This window comes from Poecilia latipinna, unplaced genomic scaffold (assembly GCF_001443285.1).
Source record: "Poecilia latipinna isolate Pla-1442-1.1 unplaced genomic scaffold, P_latipinna-1.0 Scaffold1074, whole genome shotgun sequence".
Classification (NCBI taxonomy): Eukaryota; Metazoa; Chordata; class Actinopteri; order Cyprinodontiformes; family Poeciliidae; genus Poecilia; species Poecilia latipinna.
Window position 1 is genome coordinate 136,877 of NW_015113690.1, and position 21,094 is coordinate 157,970.

General features: G+C 38.0%; 2 protein-coding genes across 3 annotated transcripts in view; both read left to right on the forward strand.

Annotated features, from left to right (window-relative positions):
• Positions 1-2,541: 2,541 nt before the first annotated feature.
• On the forward strand, positions 2,542-10,902 carry LOC106959377 (mortality factor 4-like protein 1). The gene is made up of 12 exons (XM_015051928.1): positions 2,542-2,731; positions 3,159-3,205; positions 3,328-3,395; positions 3,518-3,604; positions 4,177-4,257; positions 4,772-4,797; positions 5,198-5,286; positions 6,333-6,434; positions 7,799-7,887; positions 8,428-8,600; positions 9,419-9,503; positions 10,010-10,902. Exons 1-12 carry the CDS (start codon positions 2,692-2,694, stop codon positions 10,092-10,094), a joined length of 972 nt encoding a protein of 323 aa, XP_014907414.1. The 5' UTR covers positions 2,542-2,691; the 3' UTR covers positions 10,095-10,902.
• A 2,341-nt stretch (positions 10,903-13,243) lies between these two features.
• uacab (uveal autoantigen with coiled-coil domains and ankyrin repeats b) overlaps positions 13,244-21,094 on the forward strand; it is a 54,255-nt gene continuing 46,404 nt past the window's right edge. For both annotated transcript variants that reach the window (XM_015051924.1, XM_015051926.1), the window contains exon 1: positions 13,244-13,470. In XM_015051924.1, coding sequence (XP_014907410.1) covers positions 13,423-13,470 — 48 coding nt within the window. In that variant the 5' untranslated portion in view covers positions 13,244-13,422. The remainder of the gene's footprint in view (positions 13,471-21,094) is intronic.

Here is a 21,094-nt window from a genome sequence, read left to right on the forward strand (position 1 = left end):
AAGATTGCTTTATGGGAATTCATAGATGGCTTAAATGGATCTTAGAGGTTACTGTCTAGGGTATTGCATACTTCATGTTCTTGTAATTTATAAATCACATTTATAGAATTTTTGGGATTTTATTCCCAGGACACGTAGTGTTACTTTTCTGAAATTTATGGGCTTCCTTGGCAAAGGCTGTTGATTTCTTTACTATGTGTTCCAAGTTTTCTACATTTTATTACATTCTCAAAAGGTGTAGGTTACTTCCTCATATGTGCATGTTATATTTTCAGTCCTCAATGATCAACAAGAACTAATTTATTCCATTTGCAGAATAAACAAATGAATTTAATTGGTTTTACAAATTACCTCTCTATAACTTTTTACAGGATTTCGTGGAATTTATGAATCAAAGTTCCACTTTTTGTCGATTTCTTCTGTAGATTATTGCTTATAAAATGCTAAACTCTCTTGTGATACGTTTTTATTTTTTGAAAATAAAAAATAACGACTGAGGCAGGTTTTATGATAAAGTCAGCAATACAAAGTTGGAGCATTTTCACTGACATTGTCCAAAAAATACCTAAGTGAAGTAAATTTAGTGTGCACGTTCGCCTCCCCAGAAACCTAAGACGTTTTTTTTATTTCCCATGACTTTATGTGACAGATATTCATTCATCCTCTGGTTTTTCTCATGCAGGACCTCATCAATAAACCCCCTAGAGGAATTGCATGAAGAGAACACTTTCAGTGCGTACTCCACTTCTCCATCCATGGGTAAACACCATTTGAGAAGCTGAAAAGATGTTTACTGGTTTTGAAAGGATAATTCATTTTGAGCTGTACATCCAACCCTCAGGGGGTTTTAGAAGCATCTGCAGCTGTCTATTTTTTTGTTCATATCTTTATTTAAAAAAATAAAAACCTTTATCTTCTGGCAGATTGAGCTTCCATCAATCTGAACACACATGCCTTAATTTGAATATTTCTTATGTAGGCCATGTATTCTCAAATGCTAGTTCGAGGCAGACCGTCAGTATTTCTGCGACAGCTGGCAACAAACACATGAATGACCACTTGATCCATTTGGAGGTCTGCCACTACTATTTGGAAGAAATAACACAGATGTGAACTGTGATTCGTCTTGCATGATAATGTGACAGCTTCGTTTGCTCGGGGTTCATGAGAAAAAGTAGCCAGAAAAAGCTGAGAAGCTGTGATGTAATAAATCAACGTGCAGGACGTCTTCCTGTAGGGCGCCGAAACCACAAACGGTCGATTTCATTCCCTTGTTTTCACATGGGCCACTTGATTTCCAGGCCAGGTTTTCTCTCTTCAGATGGTCATCGCTCTAAAAAAAAAAAAAAAAAAAGAATACGCAATTTGTTTTGGTCAATCACTGGAACGCCATAAAAGGAAAAGTATGTCCATAAACCACAGGGTCTTTGGGACCTTTTTGTGATTTATGAGGTTATTATGCTGCTAATGCTGTTATTCTTAGTGTTACGTCTCTAAATTGTGCTTTGAAGCATTTAGTTTTTCAGGATTAGTCTTTTTTTTAAAACCATAGTCATCAAATCATTTCAAGCAAAAAAGTAAATGATCAAATCATTTGTAGGAGCAGCTATTTTACATATTAAAATATTTTATGTCACTGCCTACTATAGCAACTCCACACACACTTAAATCTGTCTGTCTGTCCATGTTTAAGTAACAAATATTGTATGAATGTGTTATAAGGCTGAATTATTGTGATTCTTTACTTGCGGGAGACCTATAAAAATCCAATAAAAAGCCTGCAGCTTATCTAAAATGCTGCATTAAGAGTTCTGGTGAAATTAACTGAGTGATTTTTCTATAATAATATGGAAAAATATTTTTTTAAGATAACATAAAATTTCAATTTGCTCTCCTCACATGAAGTCCTCAATAATTGAGCTCCACTATACAGCCTAGAACAGTTTGCTCCCAAAACTTTACACTTTACTCTTAGACTGCATAGACAATAACTGAGCCTCAGTTATTGTCTATGAGATAAAGACTGACTATAACACAGGGCTTTGCACTTTTGTTAAAGTAAAAAAAAAAAAAAAAAAGAGTCTTGGATTACTTACAGTGGCATGCTATCCTGAACTATTTATATTCTTATGCTGCTTTTGGCTCCTGGAGTAAATACTGACCACTTTTCCATTTCTCTCCAGTTATGCATGATTTCCAGTACTTTCTAACATTCACTTTGTCATCTCTTTCTGCCTTTTTCATAGAAGTTACACTTAACCTAGTGATTCCAGTCTGAATTACCTGTCAATTTTATTCAAATTTTTTAACGAGCTTTATGGCCCCAATTTAGCTCCATACTTGACTTCCGCCGGTGTTCAGACGCTGTCGTTATTGACTTTTCAAGTAATGGATAAAAATGCCAGGTTGTGTAGAACTGAATCCGCTCCATCAGCGATATAGCATCTCACGCGTTCGTCCTTGAAACAAATCTCATGACAGTATTTTTTATTTTATTTTTTTGTCGGAGTTTTAGGCGCAGCACCTGAACGCACCACGGCTTCGACGGCTCCACCGTGGTCAGGTGACCCGCAGCAGTAAAGCTGATCTCTGGATTCTTCCTCGATGTCGGAGGGGAGTGCGTCTGGAGGAAATGGACTCTGGCAATGCTCGAGTTTGATCACTCAGAGATCCGACCAGCTGAGTCTGTGAATGGCGCCAAAACAGGACCCTAAGCCGAAATTTCAAGAAGGTTGGTGTGTGTGTGTGTGTGTGTGTGGAGTGGGGGAATGATACGGATGGTGGCTGTGAATGTCTGGATGAGGAAGGGGGCGGGTTTGTTATTGTTGTTTTTATTCTGCTGGAGCATCTCCCCAGGAAGGGACAGAAAGGCTTCGTTACAGCTTTTAGTCGAAATAATCCGATTAAAATCTTCCTGAGGATGAATTTTTGTTGTTGTGAATCGTTTAAAAATGGAGGCGTTTAAACATAAACTCCCCGAGGAAGAGGGGGGGGGTGGGAGGGTTGTATCTATATATTGTCACACAGTGGATGCATCAATCAGCTGGCACACACCCGCTGCATAGCATTATACGCTAAATAGAAAATGCGGTTTTTAAGCATACATGTTCGTTTATTTGTGTGTGTATGTGTGTGTGATGATTTTCTCTCCTTTCCAGGTGAAAGAGTCCTGTGCTTTCATGGGCCACTGCTCTATGAGGCAAAGGTTTGTCTCCCTGAAGGGGTTTTGGATGTTATTATCTGTTTCTTTCATGTAAAAAAAGAAAAAAGAAAGAAAATATCTGGCACCAATTTAACGGGAATGTGTTTGTATTTCTTGCTTTCCAGTGTGTCAAAATCAACATAAAGGACAAGCAGATAAAATACTTCATTCACTACAGCGGCTGGAACAAAAAGTGAGCAGCCTGGTGTTTTTTTTTTCCTTCTAACAAATACTGCTGATGGAGTTATTTTGTCTGTCAGAGAGCAGTTGTGTTTCATATCTCATATTTTTTATACATTTTTTTATTTTTTGCAGCTGGGATGAATGGGTTCCTGAAAGCAGAGTTCTCAAATATGTGGACAGCAACCTTGCAAAACAAAGAGAGCTTCAAAAGGCCAATCAGTGAGTTGATGCTTTTGTACACAGAAATGTGGGTTTTAGCAGACGTCTCTCTCTCTCTCTCTTTCTCTCTCTCTCTCTCTCTGTTTTTTTTATGAACGTAATTTCTTGATTTGATTACTTCAGCTGTTTTCAACAGTGTTACACAACTATTTGTGCACTGCTGATTTTGTACGAGTGCCTTTTACCTCTACGGCAGCCATTAGTCTTCCCCTGGAACATTTCACAAGGTTGCAGCAAACAGAGAGAGAGAGAGAGAGGGGGGGAATCTTTGACCTTTCCATTTTGCACAGTCTCTCAAAATCCAGAGTCCTTGTTTATGCTCTGTTCTCTTCAACTCACTCCCACATGTTTTCTATTGGATTAATGTTTAGGAGCTGAAATAGCAACTTAGGAAAGTTTAGTTTGAACTCTGTGAACAGTTTTCCTGTTTATTGGACTGTACTGTACTGTACTGTATGTCATGGAATATTATCCTGCTGGGAAACCCATAATGACCATGATGCCGCATATATTTATACATGTCTGCAGTGCGACACATTCCTGATACTACTTCTGTCTTCCTTCTTTTTCAGGGATCATTATGTTGAGGGAAAGATGAGGGGTTTAGCACCAAGCAAGAAGATTGCTGCTGTGCAGCAAAAAAATGTTGATCTGTAAGTTTACTTACTTTAAGTTTGCTTTGTTTTTTGTTTCATGTTTTCCTGTATGTATGTTTGAGGACAGTTGCTGTCATCCTAGACGTGGAAATCATAAGTATATGTACTACAAAAGTACTATTTTACTGTTCATGCATATACATGCCGACCCTCTTTCTACTGTCAGAGTAATATTATCAATGTACTGCATGTTCTATACATAATTGCATAATTGCATAATTTAAATTGGACTTTTATTAAAAAGTAAAACTCTGATTAGTTAGTGGTTTTTACAGAAAACTCAACAGTCACTTGAAAGAAGAGGAAACTATTAAAAATATATAGAAAGGGCTTAAACTTGCAGAGGAAACCAGCTTTTTCTCCTATGATTTGTCCCATCAAAAACTAAAATGTTCAAAGATGGCCATTTTGAAGTTTTGACGTTTATGTAACGTAGCATTTGTCGAATCCTAAAAGATACGTCTGTTTGTCATGCTGACTGTCTTTCATACTTATGTGTCATCCATTTTAGGAAAATTAAAAAGGCAAAACAGAAAAGTAAGTAAAATATTTTGAGTTTGATAGTCTATTGTAATACATGGATATTTTTGCCAAGAATGTAAATATAACGTGATCGAGATGCATAAACGTTTTACATCGTTTAAACACATGGCATCAAGATGGTTTTTAGGTCAAACTTCCCAAAGCTTTTTTTTTTTTTTTTACATTTTTAATTTAAGCAAAAGGAAACAATGTCATGGTTTATTCCTTTGGAAGTCTGTGTTTCTGAAGACACTGTAAATGCGTGAAAAAGACAGTGAATGTGTGTAAGCAACAGAAAATTAGTATAGTAAATAGCTAAATGAGATGCTGTAAACTCGAGAAGCTGTGTTTTACTATCAAAAGTGATTTAATAGCGATTGCACCCACGTTTAAACACACTTCATGTGTTGCTCAGTCCCCGGGTCGGGCGAAGGCACCAGCAGTGGCGAAACACCCCAGGCACCACGGAAGAAACGAGCGCGGGTCGACCCAACAGTCGAGTGTGTACGTATCCTCACCTACGTGGGGAATATTCTCGGGTTTTCGTCTTTGTACTGTAATAACACTGCAGCATCATTTTGTCAGTCAACACTCTTTTTTTTCAGCATTTTTCTTTTGGTTCTTTGTAATCAATGGCGAAAAGCAAACACCTCTTTTTTTTTCTAAACCACAGTAATAACCATCTATTGACTCACATATTTGCAGTAATAATTTAGCAGAATCTACTATCGTTTTTATCTCTGTGTGCTTCTATAGACTTTTATTTAGCTCTGACGATGTACCGTCAAAGCATTTCACCCAGCATATGCCTGGGTTTTTGTTGGAGCCATTTTAGCATCTTTTGTATTTTTTTGCAAAACTTCTATTGTAGCTTTTCAGCAATGTTTGAGGTTGTTGTTTTATGGCGCCATTTGTTTTTAGTTGAGGTTCACTAGTTGAAGCGATGACCTCACGCAGTTGGGTTATTGTGGGATTTTAAATTGAAGCAGAGAAACGATGTCAGCAGTGATGTTGATAGAGTAGGGAGATATATATAGTACTAGTAAAAAATATTACTAAAATAAAGTATTAGTGGCCGTAATAGCAATATTAATACCAGATATCCATATTGACCCACAAGATCATATCGGTGCATCCCCAGTTCTGTGGATCAAAATGAAACCCAAAGCATTACCCTTCCAACACCATGCTTTACAGTTGGTATGACTTAATGTCATTCATTGCCATTTCTTACTCTATGCAAACGGAACACACTAAACTGTTTGGGAATTTGTCCTTTTTTGTAACTGATGCTAATTACGGGGATCAGTGGGTTGAATTGTGTGGCCTTTTGTTGCCATTACTTGGCTCAGATCAGGTGGAATATGTTTTGTTCTGGGTATTTTTTTTTTGTTTCGTTTTGTTTTTTTGCTCATAAGAAATGATGTGATCCTTCATGGATGAAAAGTTGGTGAAAAGGAGGAATCTGCTCCATCTCTTGCTGTTTTTTATTTTAAATCTTTAGATGTATTGCAACCGTATTAAATTAGACGAGGTGTGTGTTTACCCAGGAGGAAATGTTTGCGAACCGTGTGGAGGTGAAGGTGAAGATTCCCGAGGAGCTGAAACCTTGGCTGGTGGACGACTGGGACCTCATCACACGACAGAAACAGGTGTGAAGAAAAAAAAACACACACACACACACACACACACCCGCAAAACACCCTGTAACAAGCTTCCTGTCTTACACTTCAGCTCAGGAATTACCCGGCTACACAACAAGAAAAATATCAGAGCTGCACAAAAAAATAAGACAGGTGTGCTGTCTTGTTGCTATAATCTTCCTGAGAGAAATTAAACGACATATTTACCAACCTTTATCAAATGAAGCAGACGGTGGATTATAGCTGAGACCTGCACAACTCTGCCGTTTCTAATGCTGCATTTGATTGCAGAGAGACCACAGGGCTCTGAGCTCATCCCACCAGTCGACTCACAAATGATGTCATGACGATACAAAACAACAATCTGGCTTTCATGTGAAAAGTACAAGAAGTATGCTTTCTTAATGACAGATGGTGTTGGATGTCAAAACATATCTCACTAGCTCTCATCATCAGGCCTGAAAAAAGTTGCTTTTCTCGACCTAATAATAAACAACACGTTACCAAACGATCTCTCTTTTTGCTTTTTGACCAAGCAAAACCAGCTGAAAGCATGAAAAACAAAACCCTACTTCCATGATTTAACAAAAAATTGAGAGCTTAAATTGCACCCAAGTGTAAACATCTGTTGTCTGTATGTTGGTTTGCTTAAGTCAAGAGCGAAAACTCGGATTGTCTTGGAGAATGCTGCTCGTCAGGCCAGGAAGGGTTACGTCCCAACCCGTTTGGACTCCGTCGTTCTGCTCTGAGAGTTCATTCAAGCGGAGATCATTAGAAACAGTTTCCAGTCTCTCCAGGAGTTCATGTTCCACCGGGTTCAGCTGGAGGTCAGACTGTGCAGTTTTCAGGAAGCTTCCTAACCACCCTAAGAGCTCCGTCCCGGATTCGATTGGCTTTTAAATGTTAAGGTTCGTGACCATGCGGTGGAGAAAGAAAAAAAAAGTGTCTGGAAGGAGAAGGGCTTGTCACACTGAATACAATACAGCAGGTTTGAATCATCAAACTAAAAACTTGGAACAATTTTTTGACATAAATCAGTGTTTTGAGAGAAAAAAAAACAGCAAAGGAGATATGCTAATTCATCTGTCCGACTTGTTAAGTCGGTAGTCGGCTGCCGCTCTCTTTGTATCCATCCCGTCCTTTTCTTCTTTTTTCCTCATTCTTCATTACCTGTTTCAGGCCCCAGAACAACAAGGAGATTTTTTGTCCTAAGTTGTAAAGAAAATGGAAAATTAAAGCAATCAAGGTCCAACCTGAGCGACTGAGGCTCTCAGGAAATGTTATAATTACGCACCAAAATGAACCGTGAACACAGCTATGCATCACAACCTTCGGTGTTGAATAGAAAGCATTTATTGTTTTCTTGCTTCCAGTTATTTCACTTGCCTGCTAAGAAGAGCGTGGAGGTGATCTTGGAGGACTATGCAAACTACAAGAAATCAAAAGGAAACTCCGACAACAAGTAAGACGCTCCCCTTCTCCTCCCTCGCCCACCTGATGTTTTCTGAATGTCAAAAGACAAGAGACATCAACATCCTGTCAGCCTTGCTTCATGTGTCCACCTCATTACACCGCCTGTCACATAATGTGTTTTCCACATTAGCGTCCTTACTTTCCTCCTCCGAATCCACTTTACGAGCAGTTTTATTGCTCTTTGTTGCGCTTTACGCCAGGAGGAGGTTTGCTTGTGCTGCTCACCGTGTTCAGTTGCCTCAACTGTAATTGCACTTCACGTGGATTGAATTTAAAATGCCATAAGAAAAATATTTTCTTCTCTTTAGCTTGTTTACAGGCATTGGTGTATTTTTTTCCCCCACGTCTTCTCGTCTTTTTACTGGGTTCTATAAGCGCATTAAAATGACACAATGCTAAACATGTGGAGGAGGTTTGAGCTCAGAAGCAATGAGTTACTCTCTTGAAGGCTACATTTCACCCCAGGACTTTGACTGGACGCTTTTGAGGTGCTGTTTGGTGCAACGGATTCCCTCTTCTTTTCCTGCAGGGAGTACGCCGTGAACGAGGTGGTTGCCGGGATCCGGGAGTACTTCAACGTCATGCTGGGCACTCAGCTGCTTTACAAGTTCGAGAGGCCGCAGTACGCCGACATCCTGTCTGAGCGCCCGGATGTGCCGATGTCTCAGGTGTACGGAGCTCCACACCTGCTGCGTCTGTTTGGTGCGTCTGAACGGAAAGCACCACAAGTGAAACACGGTTAATATTATCACGGGGCGAACATTTCACTGAGAGACGCGCACGCTGATGTTTGATTTTAGATCACCTGACAAGTTTATTTTCTTTGTTAGAAGCTGAACTGGCCTTTCTAGTAGCAGCCTGTTTGTCTTTGCATAAACTTAATCCTAGATAAACCAAAATCATCACTATAAATCAAAACTCCTAGAGTCATCTTGCAGCCCTGCAGAGTTGCGTAACAAAACAGCCACGTCGTGTAAATGCTATTTAACTTTTTTTGGACACTTGAACCCACATGTAAAATCTGAAACATCTGATTGGTCTGCTTTTACAGTCAGGTTATTTTAGGCCAATAAGCTTTATTTGATCAGTTGATTTTGTTCACTTGACTCTGATGGGAAACGCTTTCTGATTTTAAAAATTATCATAATTTTCTGAAGCAATTTACTTTTGTTCATTAGGCAGAAATATTGACACATTGTTTGTCCAACTACGTGTATGAAATTATTTATATGCACTTGTTTCCAAATATTTCATGCTTACATTCCACTTTTAAACCAATATAATAATCATGACAGTAATTTTGATTTTATAAATGGACAAGCAAATAAATTAGCCTACATCAAACCTTAGGAATGAATTATTTGGCTTTATTTTTTTTCAGTTTATCTCCTCCTATTCCTGATTTTACATATGTAACGTGGTAGCTTTAACCAGCTTTAGTTCTTAATATTTTTTTATAGCAAGAATAAAAAGCATAAATTAAGAACAAATTTTCTGCTCCTCCTCTTATTCATCAACAGTTCGTATCGGAGCCATGTTGGCGTACACTTTACTGGACGAGAAGAGTCTGGCCCTGCTGCTCAGTTACCTCCAAGATTTCCTCAAGTAAGCTCCGCCTCCCTGCACGAGAGACTCCATGTCATGTTTGTCTGATTCTCAGATGACTAGTTTCTTCCTTCCACTTTCATATTAGTGCAGCCACGCTTGGCGGAAATGCTTTGAAACGAAGGCTATGAAATCGATTTTTCTGCTCAGGAAGCAGCTCTTTTTTTTTATTTTTTATTTTGCGTTTTTTTTTTTAATAATCAGAATGGAACTTACTGCACATTGAGCTGCTGCATGGAGATTTAAGACAGAATATGTAGATTATTCATTGCAGATTATTTGCTTTTGTTTAATTCAGTAAATTGCATGAGTTCTGAATAAAAACATCAATATGTCCAACACACAAAAAAAACAAAAAAAAACGCAAACACAGTTTAAAAAAACGACATTTTGCTTCGTGTGGATTCCGTTGATGTTCGTGAGCCTGTGCCTTTCTACAAGCTTTTCTGCCGCAGCAGATTCCACGCTGCTCCACTTGGTGATAAATAGTCTCACTGTTTCTCCAGGTACCTCGTGAAGAACTCGGCCAGCCTCTTCAGCGTCGGCGACTACGAGGTCGCCCCCCCTGAGTACCACCGCAAAGCTGTGTGAGAGCTCTCAGCAACGCAGCGCTCTGAGCGAGACACATCACCGCCCTGTCAGGCCACAAATAAAAATAACCATTAGCTCAGTGTGGATTGAAGAGTCGGATGAACTTTTTCACTTTGGCTGACATGTTTCATCTGAAAAGATCTTAGGCGCTCGTGACAGTTTGCAGGGGAAGAAAACATAACCTACTTTTGATATCACTTTGTTTAAAAAGAGACAAAATAAACAGTTTCACAGTCATTTCAGCAGCCAACTTTATCCTATTTTTGTGTTTTGTTTATTTTTCCAACGGAGGTGCCTGTTACTATTGCATGCTTATCATTATTTATGCTTCTTTTGGCCACGTGAGCTGTGAATCGATGCTGAACTACAAGGTTAGCAGCCAAACAATAAAAATGTTTGTATGTTGTGCATTTATATCAATTTGTAAAAACGGAAAAGAAAAAAAAGAAAAAGTTGTTTAAAAAGTCCAAATTGTTTACTGTGTCTGCGAAGGTTACGTCTTTAAACAATTTGATGTTGTCATTGTTCTTTAAAGATGCAATAAGTTAAAAGTCACCTTCTGAAAGCAACAGAACTTCCTCTCTGCTTTGGTATATGTCAAACCTCCAAGATTTGTTTTGTAAAAATTTTATTTTATATTCAACTGAATCAACAATATGTTGAAAAGTTTTGTTGTTTTTTTGGGGGGTGGAGGGGTTTCTGATGCAAATGTGAGTTTATTTAAAAAAAGCTAATTAAATTCTCAGTGTAAATGTTGTCTTTTCATGCCTTTTTATTTATGTTACAATCATTAAACCTGTTTAATTTACTCATGCTTATTCTCTAAATCCCCTGTGATAAATCTAAATAAGTAATGATGTATGAATTATTAAATAATAATTACAGTATTCAACAGCAGTCTGGTTCTTGTTACAACCCAGCACAGCTGGAGTCAGAAGACTTACAATAAGCAACCAGCTGAACCCCGGATTCATTTGATTTAATGAAAGCACAATGATTTAAAAAAAAATAAAGTTAAACGTATGATGTTGATTTTAAATTGGATAGATGGAGTGGATTTTGTCTTGAAAGAGTTAAAGGTTGATCCATTTGGGTAAAAAAAAAAAAAAAAAAATCCCTTATAGCGCGATATGTAACACAACACAAGGGGGCAGCATTTCTCTCTAGTTTTGTCTGATTCCCTCAAAAATCGTTTTTGGTTTTAAGCCAATACTTTGGAGACTTCTGTTTGCATATAATTGATAAAGTAATTAAATGTTCCCAGAGTTTAAGCAAAGCAAACAATGCATGAAAGGATGTGCGTAGTTGTTGCTGAAAAGAAGGAAAACTGGAGGAATGTGTTTTAAAAGCAAATAGCAGCAACTTACCATACATTTTCAGAGCTGCAAAACACTAAAATTGTTAGAAAATTGTTTTTCACTCTAAATATTAGCTTTTTTATTGTTGCTTTGTAACTCAATGAATACACACAAAAAGAAACACACACACACAAAAAGGTTTGGAAACATTAAATCAGTCATTTCCCTCATCATATATTAATTAGTGGTGCATTTTTTATTACTGGAAAGCCTGATCAGACACCTTTACTACAAGGCATAACTTGTAAACATGATGCATCTGTGAAATGAGCGACACAGCAAAAGGTTTGCTGGTGTGCCACCTCCTCTCACCACCCAACTTACACAAAGTGCTACAATCCCTTATTGAAATTCACCTGCTGCTATTCTCATTTAGAGCTTCAAGGGCTGTCAGGTTTGTGCCAGTCACAGGTATAATAGGTGCCTGATTTAGATCTGATTGACAGCAGTTGTCTCCATGGATCTCGCAACTTTGATGAGTTTGCGTGTGCTTCAAGCATCAGCATGCCAGAACGTTGTCCCTTCAAGGCGAGGCCTTTGCAACAGGAAGACTAGAAGCTGGTGTTCTCCTGCAGAATGGCCGTACTATTTTGTGACAGCCCTTGTTCCATTTCTAGTCTTATGACCAAGTTTCGTGCTGCAAGAATGGTGAAGATAACGACAGACCACAAGACGGTCCATCTTTTTGGAGTTGTTTTTCAGGAAAGCCTGAGGTCACTTTGAGATCTGCAAAACCCTACCACAGACAAATCTCTTATCACGCTGCACAAGGCCGTTAGGAAGCCTGCACGAGTGTCCTTTAGTGTCTGACTTGTTTATGCAGGTTTGTACAGCACCGACAGTGGAACTTAAGAGACAAATAGACGTTCTGCCTGCAGAAGCTGGACGGCAGAACACAGAGATCATTTCTTCTTCATCTGTTGAAAAACAGTAAAACATGACATTTTGAAGGGTTTAGGGTTAGGGCAAAAAGAAGAAATAAAATAACTTACAAAGCATTACAAAAAAATCTGTCAGTGGTTCAAATAAAAATGTTACATTGATGCAGAAGAAAAAATCTTGAAAAAAGAAAGAAAGAAAAAAGAATAATCTGGTCAAACTTTATCCCATTTGCATTAACACAATCGAAGTTATCAAAAACTAGTAAACGTATGCCATCGTCTAAAAAGCAGCAAAATTATATGGCTTAGTTGACAAATCAGACGTTTGGACTATTTTACTTTATAAAACTTATATTATGCGTGGTCTGTAAAAAGATTAGTAAAAATCATACTTATACATCCATCTTCCCTTCCATGAATTGAAAAACAGTTGTATGTATGTGTTACATTTCATTTGCATAGTCTTAAGAAGTCAGATTTCATAAGCAAATGATGTATTAAAATTCAATCAAATTTATATTTCTGTTTTTATTGGAAACTGTTGACAGATTCTTACTTAAGTGATCATAAAACATGATTATATGCTTTATTTGGATAAAAGCCCTGAGAACAGACACCTAGTTTAATATAATCCCAAATAAGTTATTTTGTATAGGTGGTGAAACAAAACATTTACGTTTTTTTTGTTGTTGTTGTTTTTTTTAGTTTTATTATGTGCGGGTGATGACAGTACTCCGGGTGTCTCTGTTTCAGGTAAACCTGCTTACATTTTTCCTTGTTCTGTCCCAGGACGTCTTCTACGTTTCCCAACTGCACCACACAGGGAAGTCCCGCCCCCTGAGAGCTCCCATTGGATTAACTGCCAACTACCGTGCTCATTCCCGTTTTGATTGGATGAGCAGATTGTCAAGCGAAATGCAACCAGCGTTTACAGTTAAAAGCGTCAGGTGAAACTCGGGTTGTGAAGACGAGGGAACAAATGAAAAAAAGAAACTTTACTGGTTCGAAACTTTTAAGTCAGTTTGCGGTATATTTATGAACTTTAGCGGTGGAGAATACTTTTAATATCACAAACAAGCACATTACAAGATGAAGAGCTTCATAAATCGACGGAAAAAACACGAAGTTACCATCACAGTAAGTTGGATACTTTGGTTTTGCTAATATCCCTGTTTTTATTGTTGAACTCAGGCTAGTTTTGAGCTGAACAACGCTACTCTTGTCAGGCGTTGTGCTTACACCAGGGGTTATTATCTGTAACCCTGGCCTCCCCCTTCCTAGCGACCACTTTATCCGCGGTCATGTTCCCACGGTGGTTGTGGTCTGTTTGGGAAAACACTTTAAGCACCTGCAGCTCCGCGCGAGATGCGGATGTGGAGCTGTACATTTTGAAATACCCTGCACGGATTTGGGTCAGTGTATCTTTGACCCGTTGTCTCTTTCTTCACCACTGGATCATGCTGTTGTTAATCACAAAGTGCAGTTTTAAAGCAAAGTCGAGGTTTATTACAGGTCAAATCAATGCGCCTGTTGTTATCGTAGAAGCTTTCAGAACTCACACGGTTCAATTTTTCGGACAAATCTCTTGGTTCTTTTGGCATTTTGTCCTTTATTTAACTCAGCATCAGCTATAAGAAGTGACCCTGTTTAGTGTGAACCTCAAAATAACACACTATTGAGTTGTTGATGTTATATTTATGTTTTTTTTCTTGCTATCCATTTGTGCTATCATCTCAGACATAACATTTGTGAAGAAAACACGAACACTTTAAACCCAATTCAGTTTTAATTTCACACAGACTGTCCTAATCATACTCTGCTGCATTTTGAAATTATTTAGAGATGGTATACTGATAACTAAACGTGAAAAGAAGATGGCTGAATATTTTGAATCACTAACAATACAACAACATGTCCAAAGGACATCTTCAGTTTAAATGTGTGAAGATCTGAGTTTTTTTTTTTTGGCCTACACTGATTTCCATTTTTCTTCTATCTCTGTTTTCCTGATTTCGATTAATGTTTTCAAAGGACAGAAAAAAGTTTCTCCAGTTTCTCTGAAAGAACTAGTAGTTTTCAAGCCAACTGAAAATGAAGGAAATACAAGATTTGGCAAGACAACAGAAGTATGTCCCCATCTATAATCTATCTATATAATCTATAATCAAGCTTAAAGTAGGTCACTTTTGGACTTACAGATCGATACTGGCTTAGTTTCATACTTTGGATGTATTTAATGAACAGCAAAATAATATTCTGGTGGGTTTTTTTGTTTTGTAATGTCTGTCAGAGGAAACCAGCGGATTTAATCAAATCTTTAGATTTCAGATTTTATTTCCCTGTAGGGAAAATATTTTTCCCTGTACTCGCACCACCAAGTAAACAGCAACATATAGTATGGAACAACACCTCCACACAAGATAATAACAAGAAAAAAAGGTCTTCCTCATTCTGAACAAATACATTCAGGGACAACTCTCTTCTACCAGGAAGAAACTTGCATTTTAATATGAATTGGAGGAAAAAACAGATTAATATCTGCAATAAATGCAAATAATTTACAAGTAGAGAGCAAATACGGAGTATTAAGCCAAATTTTTAGCAGCATTTCAATAGTATTTACTCATCTGTTGGTGAAATAACACTGCCAAAAAAAAACAATAACCAAAAAACAGAACGGACTCCAAATTCCACTGAACTTTAAAACTGCATTTCTGCACCAGTGAATGTCAAGGGTGCCACAAAATCCAGACATTTCTGCAGCATTTCTAGTAAATGACTCTTGGGGCTCCACGGCACCTAGGATACATGCAAGTCCTTCCAGGAATGTTATTCTTCTTGCCTGTCTAAAATATGTCCATGTACAAAATGCTGACACCTGTAGGTGCGCTACCAAATGTATAGTTTCCTTGTTATCCTTAAAAACTGAATTAATTCTTTATTATTTAGCTTGGTCTCTAAACTTTACTTAACAAAGAGTCATTACAATTCTGCACAGTCCGGCTTGGAGTGGGTGTTTTGGCACTACACACTGCTTCCTCTGTCTAGCAATTACCATGAAAAAGACATGGAGCCCATAAGATCTTTGTTTGGCAAACTGTCAGGCCTCATTTTGTTTAAAAGGGAAAAGCAGCCATTCAAAATATATATACATATATATATATATTTTTTTTTTTTTACCTGTAATGAAGGCTGTCTCGCTATCTCTGACAAATGCAGAGGGCACCATTTTAGAAATCAGGACGAGAAAAGAAAACCAACTTATTTCCCAGCAGTACTTTTATAGTGACCTCCAGAAAAAAAAAGTTCACGGTAAACTGTGTTGAGGAAACAGTCGTGACATTTTGCTCACATTTTGCTAGGTCTGTGTGGAGATTTCATAACAGCCGTTTTATTCCCCCGTGAAGGCGAGATGCCACAAAAAAAAAAAACCCTCAAGCACACGGACAGAACTGAAGGCATTTTTAAAGAAAGAGGTGCTGCTGTAGCTTATTGAAAATTGATGTGCTGCCAACTGTAAAGAGCATAGTTGTCATACAATGCGTTGTGACTAATCACTTTTGATCCATTTCTATCAGAAAACTTTGGCTATTCATGTGCATCACAGTCATAAATCAACCTTGAAGCTGGGAGAAATTAAGTTTCATTGGAAATATGTTGGATGACAGTTAGGCCATTGTGACTGTAAAGGAACATAACCTATTCCTGCTGGGAAAATTGTTTTGAAAACATCAGCATTTTTGGACTGGGAGTGGTATGAGCACATGGAAAAGAAACTTGGAGGAATTGCAAAGTGTTGTGTGAAAACGTGTACCTATCCCTACTTTCAAGTCACATCTCTATCCTTCATTTAACTTTGGTTTTATTGTGTTCTTTATTGTTTTTGAATCACCGTGTGCAAGTAAAGCTTTGGTAAGACCCTGTTATAGCAAAGGAATGCCAACTATGCCCTCATACGCCTTTTAAGGGAGCTACAAAACAAAGCTGAATATCTAGCAGTCTGAATACAAAATACCAAGGTATTCTTCTAATACCGGCTGCGGATTTGATAGAATGAGAGCTTGTTGGTTTCTGTTCACTCAGGTTTCTGTTTTTCCTTTTGTGTGTGAGGCCTTTTATTCTAGAAAGCCTCTCGTGTATTGTCATTTGGATCTGCTCTATTTTTGTAAAGGAAGCATTTCTCGCTTGAAAAAGTTGAAGATGACTGCATATGCTGTTTTCGTATTTTGAGTTTGTTTTCATGTTTTTAGATAAGCATTGAATGTAATTATAAAAAATGTGTTCAATACCTTCTAAAAGTGTCTTGTTTCTCTTAGATTGTAGTTTTCTTCAATTTAACATGTGGCTCAGTTCAATTGGAATCGAAATGAAAATTGATTTGTTCAAAGGACTTATCAGCATCAAAGCAACATTTAAAAGGCATCCAGAGAAGATACAAAGACACGGATGTTTGTATGCAGATTCCAATCAAATTTCTGTCAGTGGTGCAGCTGACATTCCTCAAAAATCGCATCCTTTCAGAAAAGCTGTAAGAATTCCCACACATAGATCAATGTAGTTCAAAAGCCAGCCCAGGTGTGTTTAGCAATCATTTCAGTTTATGAGACTGTTTTTAACTGTCCAAAATGACAAATGGTTGATTTAATATCTACCCAGGGTTATTTTTTCCTACACTGATTTCAGCTTCCCTCACTGCCGTATCGTATCGTAAAGTTCATTATCAACAGGACAATATTAGGAGAATATTGTAAAATAATGTGATTTGACATAACAATGACAAGTGCTCTCTGCTGTAAATATGAGTCTAGATAATGTGGAATGTGCAATTAAGGTTAACTAGTCTTTAAGGGATGAGTGATTTCTGTTGAGTTCTCTTAAGAAAACAGCTGGGAAGACTGTGACGGATCATGTGGACGTATGCACGGGAGGGAAAATTCTGAGATTAAATGAGCTGTTTTGCTTCGAGAGAAGTCTACACCGGTTCGCACGCCGCTTGTTGTTTCAGTCAACGTCTGCATTGTCGCTTCAGGAAATCCTCTGTTTTATACGTGCAGTCGAGCCAGAGAGACCTAAACCTCTCTGTTGTGCAAACCGGTTTGTTCAATTTCTTTGTGACGGAAATAATATGTTCGTCAGTCATCAGTTGTTCAGCTTTGATGAATGTCAGTCAATGGGTGAGGCGTGGCTGCTGGTGTTTTGATTTCTTCTCGCATTTTAACCATGATCAAGGACTTTTGCCTTATTCTTCCAGTTGGAGTTTAACATTGAAAGTTAGACTTGTAGACTCCAACTTCCAGTGGTTGTGATTGTGATTTGGTTCTAATCATGTCAACACATGGCTTTACAAGACCTAAGGAAAACCGTGAGCAAAATCCTTCGCACAGTTTTAGTGATGTGCGTTGATCTTAGCTACTCCTGACAGCCATGTAATAACAGAAACCTGTACATTGTACATATTGTGGTACATGCAGAAAATCATGTATTAACACCAAAGTGTGTTACTTCTGCCAGAATAGATGACCAGAATATCACCCCACACTCCACAATCACCCTGCGGGAGGCTGCATTACGCTATGTTTTGGGAATGTGTTGGACTCAGTGATGCTTGAAATAATGTGATGGGGATAGAAAGTTGCAGAATTACAGTTCTTGTGAAATATTGTGTTTAGATAAGAGAGAGAAAGAGAGTGGGCTGAAAAGAAATGTTCAAAAACCACAGCCCATGTGACTTGCTGACATTCGGGTTAATAATCTTAGACATATTTCAGCTCTGTACTGGTCTGAGTGTGTGGTGGTGGTGATGATGATGATTACATTTTTTTATGTCAGTCATTCTCATGTTTTTTTTTTTTTCTTACAAGTGTTACTACATGTAGCTGTTTGTTGATGTTTTAACATTTTTAGATTAGAGCTTATTTTTGGGTAGTTTAACTTTAGTTAGGTCTGGTAGAACTGAGGTTTTCCAAGAATATGGTTTAGAATTGGATTCATGAAGCTTTATCGACATCTCTTGTCGATGTAAATGCATCAAGTATATATTAACATTGTTCTCTCTCTGTCTCCCAGTGACCTTAGCTGTATAACACATCATGTATATGTCCAACACTATAATATTTGGAGTGGGTTGCAAACCGCCCAGCTGTACGCACCCACATGTTTTCGTGTTATATTTCACCATCAGTGCAGTTTCTCATTCTGCCACTCTAATCAGCTGATTCCAACTCCATGGAGACGGAACTGTCTGCAGGGGAAGATGAAGCAGATATGAGTCGAGAGCTAAAACACAATACATCAAGCAGCTGAATGTAGTTGGGTTGTATGCTTTCATAGCAGAAACATACATGCACATACTTGTACAGATGAGTACAGCACGTACAGGGAGTATTTTTGTCACAAGGGCAACTGTAAAATCACAATTAGATAAGCTCAGTTCTGCTCTAAAAACTCTGCTGTGCTCATCTGATTCACCTTTATAGTTCAAATCCAGCTGCCTACTTAGGAGAGCTGCAGAAAGATATGCTATTCTTGTTCAGAAAGATGTACATTTAAAAGACCACAGGCACTAAGTAGAGGTAATGACACAAAATAACAGTATTTTATGAAAAAAAGGTGCAAAAGGTTATTGCATTAACCTAAAATTCAGTTCATGCTATTCTACACTGCACCTTTAATTTGTAAGAGTCGTAAAAAGTACTTTTATCTACCATAGCTCAGGGACAATATAATGGAAAAAATGTAGAGGTTGTGAAACAGCTGACTAGTTGTGGAAGGCTTTTTTTTTTTTTTTTTTTAAGGATTGCTACTTTAAAATCTGGTCACCACAAATGGTGTTTTTGTTTAGCCCCCATCAGCCTTCAGATGGCTCGAACGCTGAGCTAATGAGAAGCTTCCCTGAGGCAAAGACGCAGCAGCGCAGTGTAATGAAGGAAGTAAATCAAGGATTAAGCAATCAGTCCAGTATGTGCTGTTCTACCAGCACAGCCAGGCCTATTCTTCAACTTATAAAGCAACTTGCCTACGATTTAACTAGCAGTGGAGTCAGTCATTGCAATCCTTTTAGGGATTCCAAATCTTTCTGCGACCTGTTATCTGAAAGTCTCACCCTGTGACTCTGCACATTATTAAAAATCAAAATTCACACTCGGTATGTTAATGTTCATGAGAGATTGTATTTCTGAAATGTTTCTGTTCCCCTGGCTCTTTCTTTGTGCATTTTCTTTCTCTCTTCTTCCTCATTGATGTGAAATGTAAGACTGTCCTTCGCCCCCATGAAGCACGGTTTTGCAGAATAAGTTGCTGGGCTGATTGTATTGTTGATAGCATAGTGTTTAGGACAAAGGACATGCTGGATATGTTGTGTGATAGCTGAAGCGGCTCCAACTCCAGCTTTAAAGCTGTTTTCATTTTGTTTAAGGAGGGCAGGGTTTGGAGAAGAAAACATTCTTTCCGGATGCCACCAAACGTTTTGCGTAACGAGTTTGTGCTGAATGAAAACTGATTTCATTTTGAACCACAGCTGGCAGTTTATCAGAAAACCATTTCTTTTCTCCGGGTTAGAAGGTTGTTGCTTCAGAGGAAAACATTAACTCTTTCAACTTTACTTCACTTGGGCCATTCGTGGATATTTACAGTTTGAAAAATGCTCAAATGATGCATTTTAAAATGCAGTTTGGTACGTGAACTAGATTTCACTCGCACTATTACAATTTCTTACTGACTCAAAGCCATCACAACTACTCCAATCTATGTTTGACAAATTGCTTAATCAGTGATATTGTTTATTTTGGCACTTTGGCTAGTGCTATAGCCACAAATCATAGCCTAAAGTTTCTGCTTAATCTTCCTTAAACAAGTTCAGATTTCAAATCAATCCATCCATTTTTTAGCAACAGTACAAATGTATGTACTTGCTATGTACCATATCTTTCGCACTATAAGGCGTTCCTTCAACCTTACCGTAGTTGCTAGACCTGTTGTGGCTCAATATTGGTCCATATATAAGGCGCACCGGATTATAAGGCGCACCGGATTATAAGGCGCACTGTCTGCTTTTGAGGAAATTGAAGGTTTTTAGGTGCGCCTTATAGTGCGGAAAATACGGTACGTTAAAGGTGTCCAAATACAGCAATGCTTCCTAAGGTTAATAGTGGCATGCAATGTGTTTTAGCTCTTTGACCTGATGTGTCGTTAGTTATTTGAGAAGACATAAAAATCCATCAAACATATAACTCTGTCATTGCGTTTTTGGCTTTTTGTGCCACTTTGTTCTGTCACCTTCTTCTTGTTGCACGTCGAGGCTTTTAGAACTGGCTACTCTTTGGAGACTTCAGTAATGGGTTCCTGCTGCTGCTGCTGCAGATTTTACCCCAGAAATGTACATGAGTTGACTTTAGTTTTTTAGAAAGCCTTTTGGAGCAGAACAGCAGTACTCCGAAGGACATGGCACATCATTTCATAAGTGGATGTGATTGTTTTGTCTGGCTGTCCAAAAAGACTTGTCATGCAAAAGTGAATAAATATTCATGTCGTGACTTGTTTTTTAGTTTATCAGGACTTTCTGATAATTTTGTTGCGCGAGAAGTACCATTTTAAAACAATTGCTTAATTTTCAAAGCTGCAATTGTAAAAGAAGAAAAGTGTGCTGATTCATAGTAAAATAGTTTTTTTTTTTTTTTTTTTTTTTTTTTTTATAAATACTCCTGTGAAGTGTTTTTTGTTTTGCCTTCTTTTAAACCTATAAGGGATCCCCCAAACTCCAAAA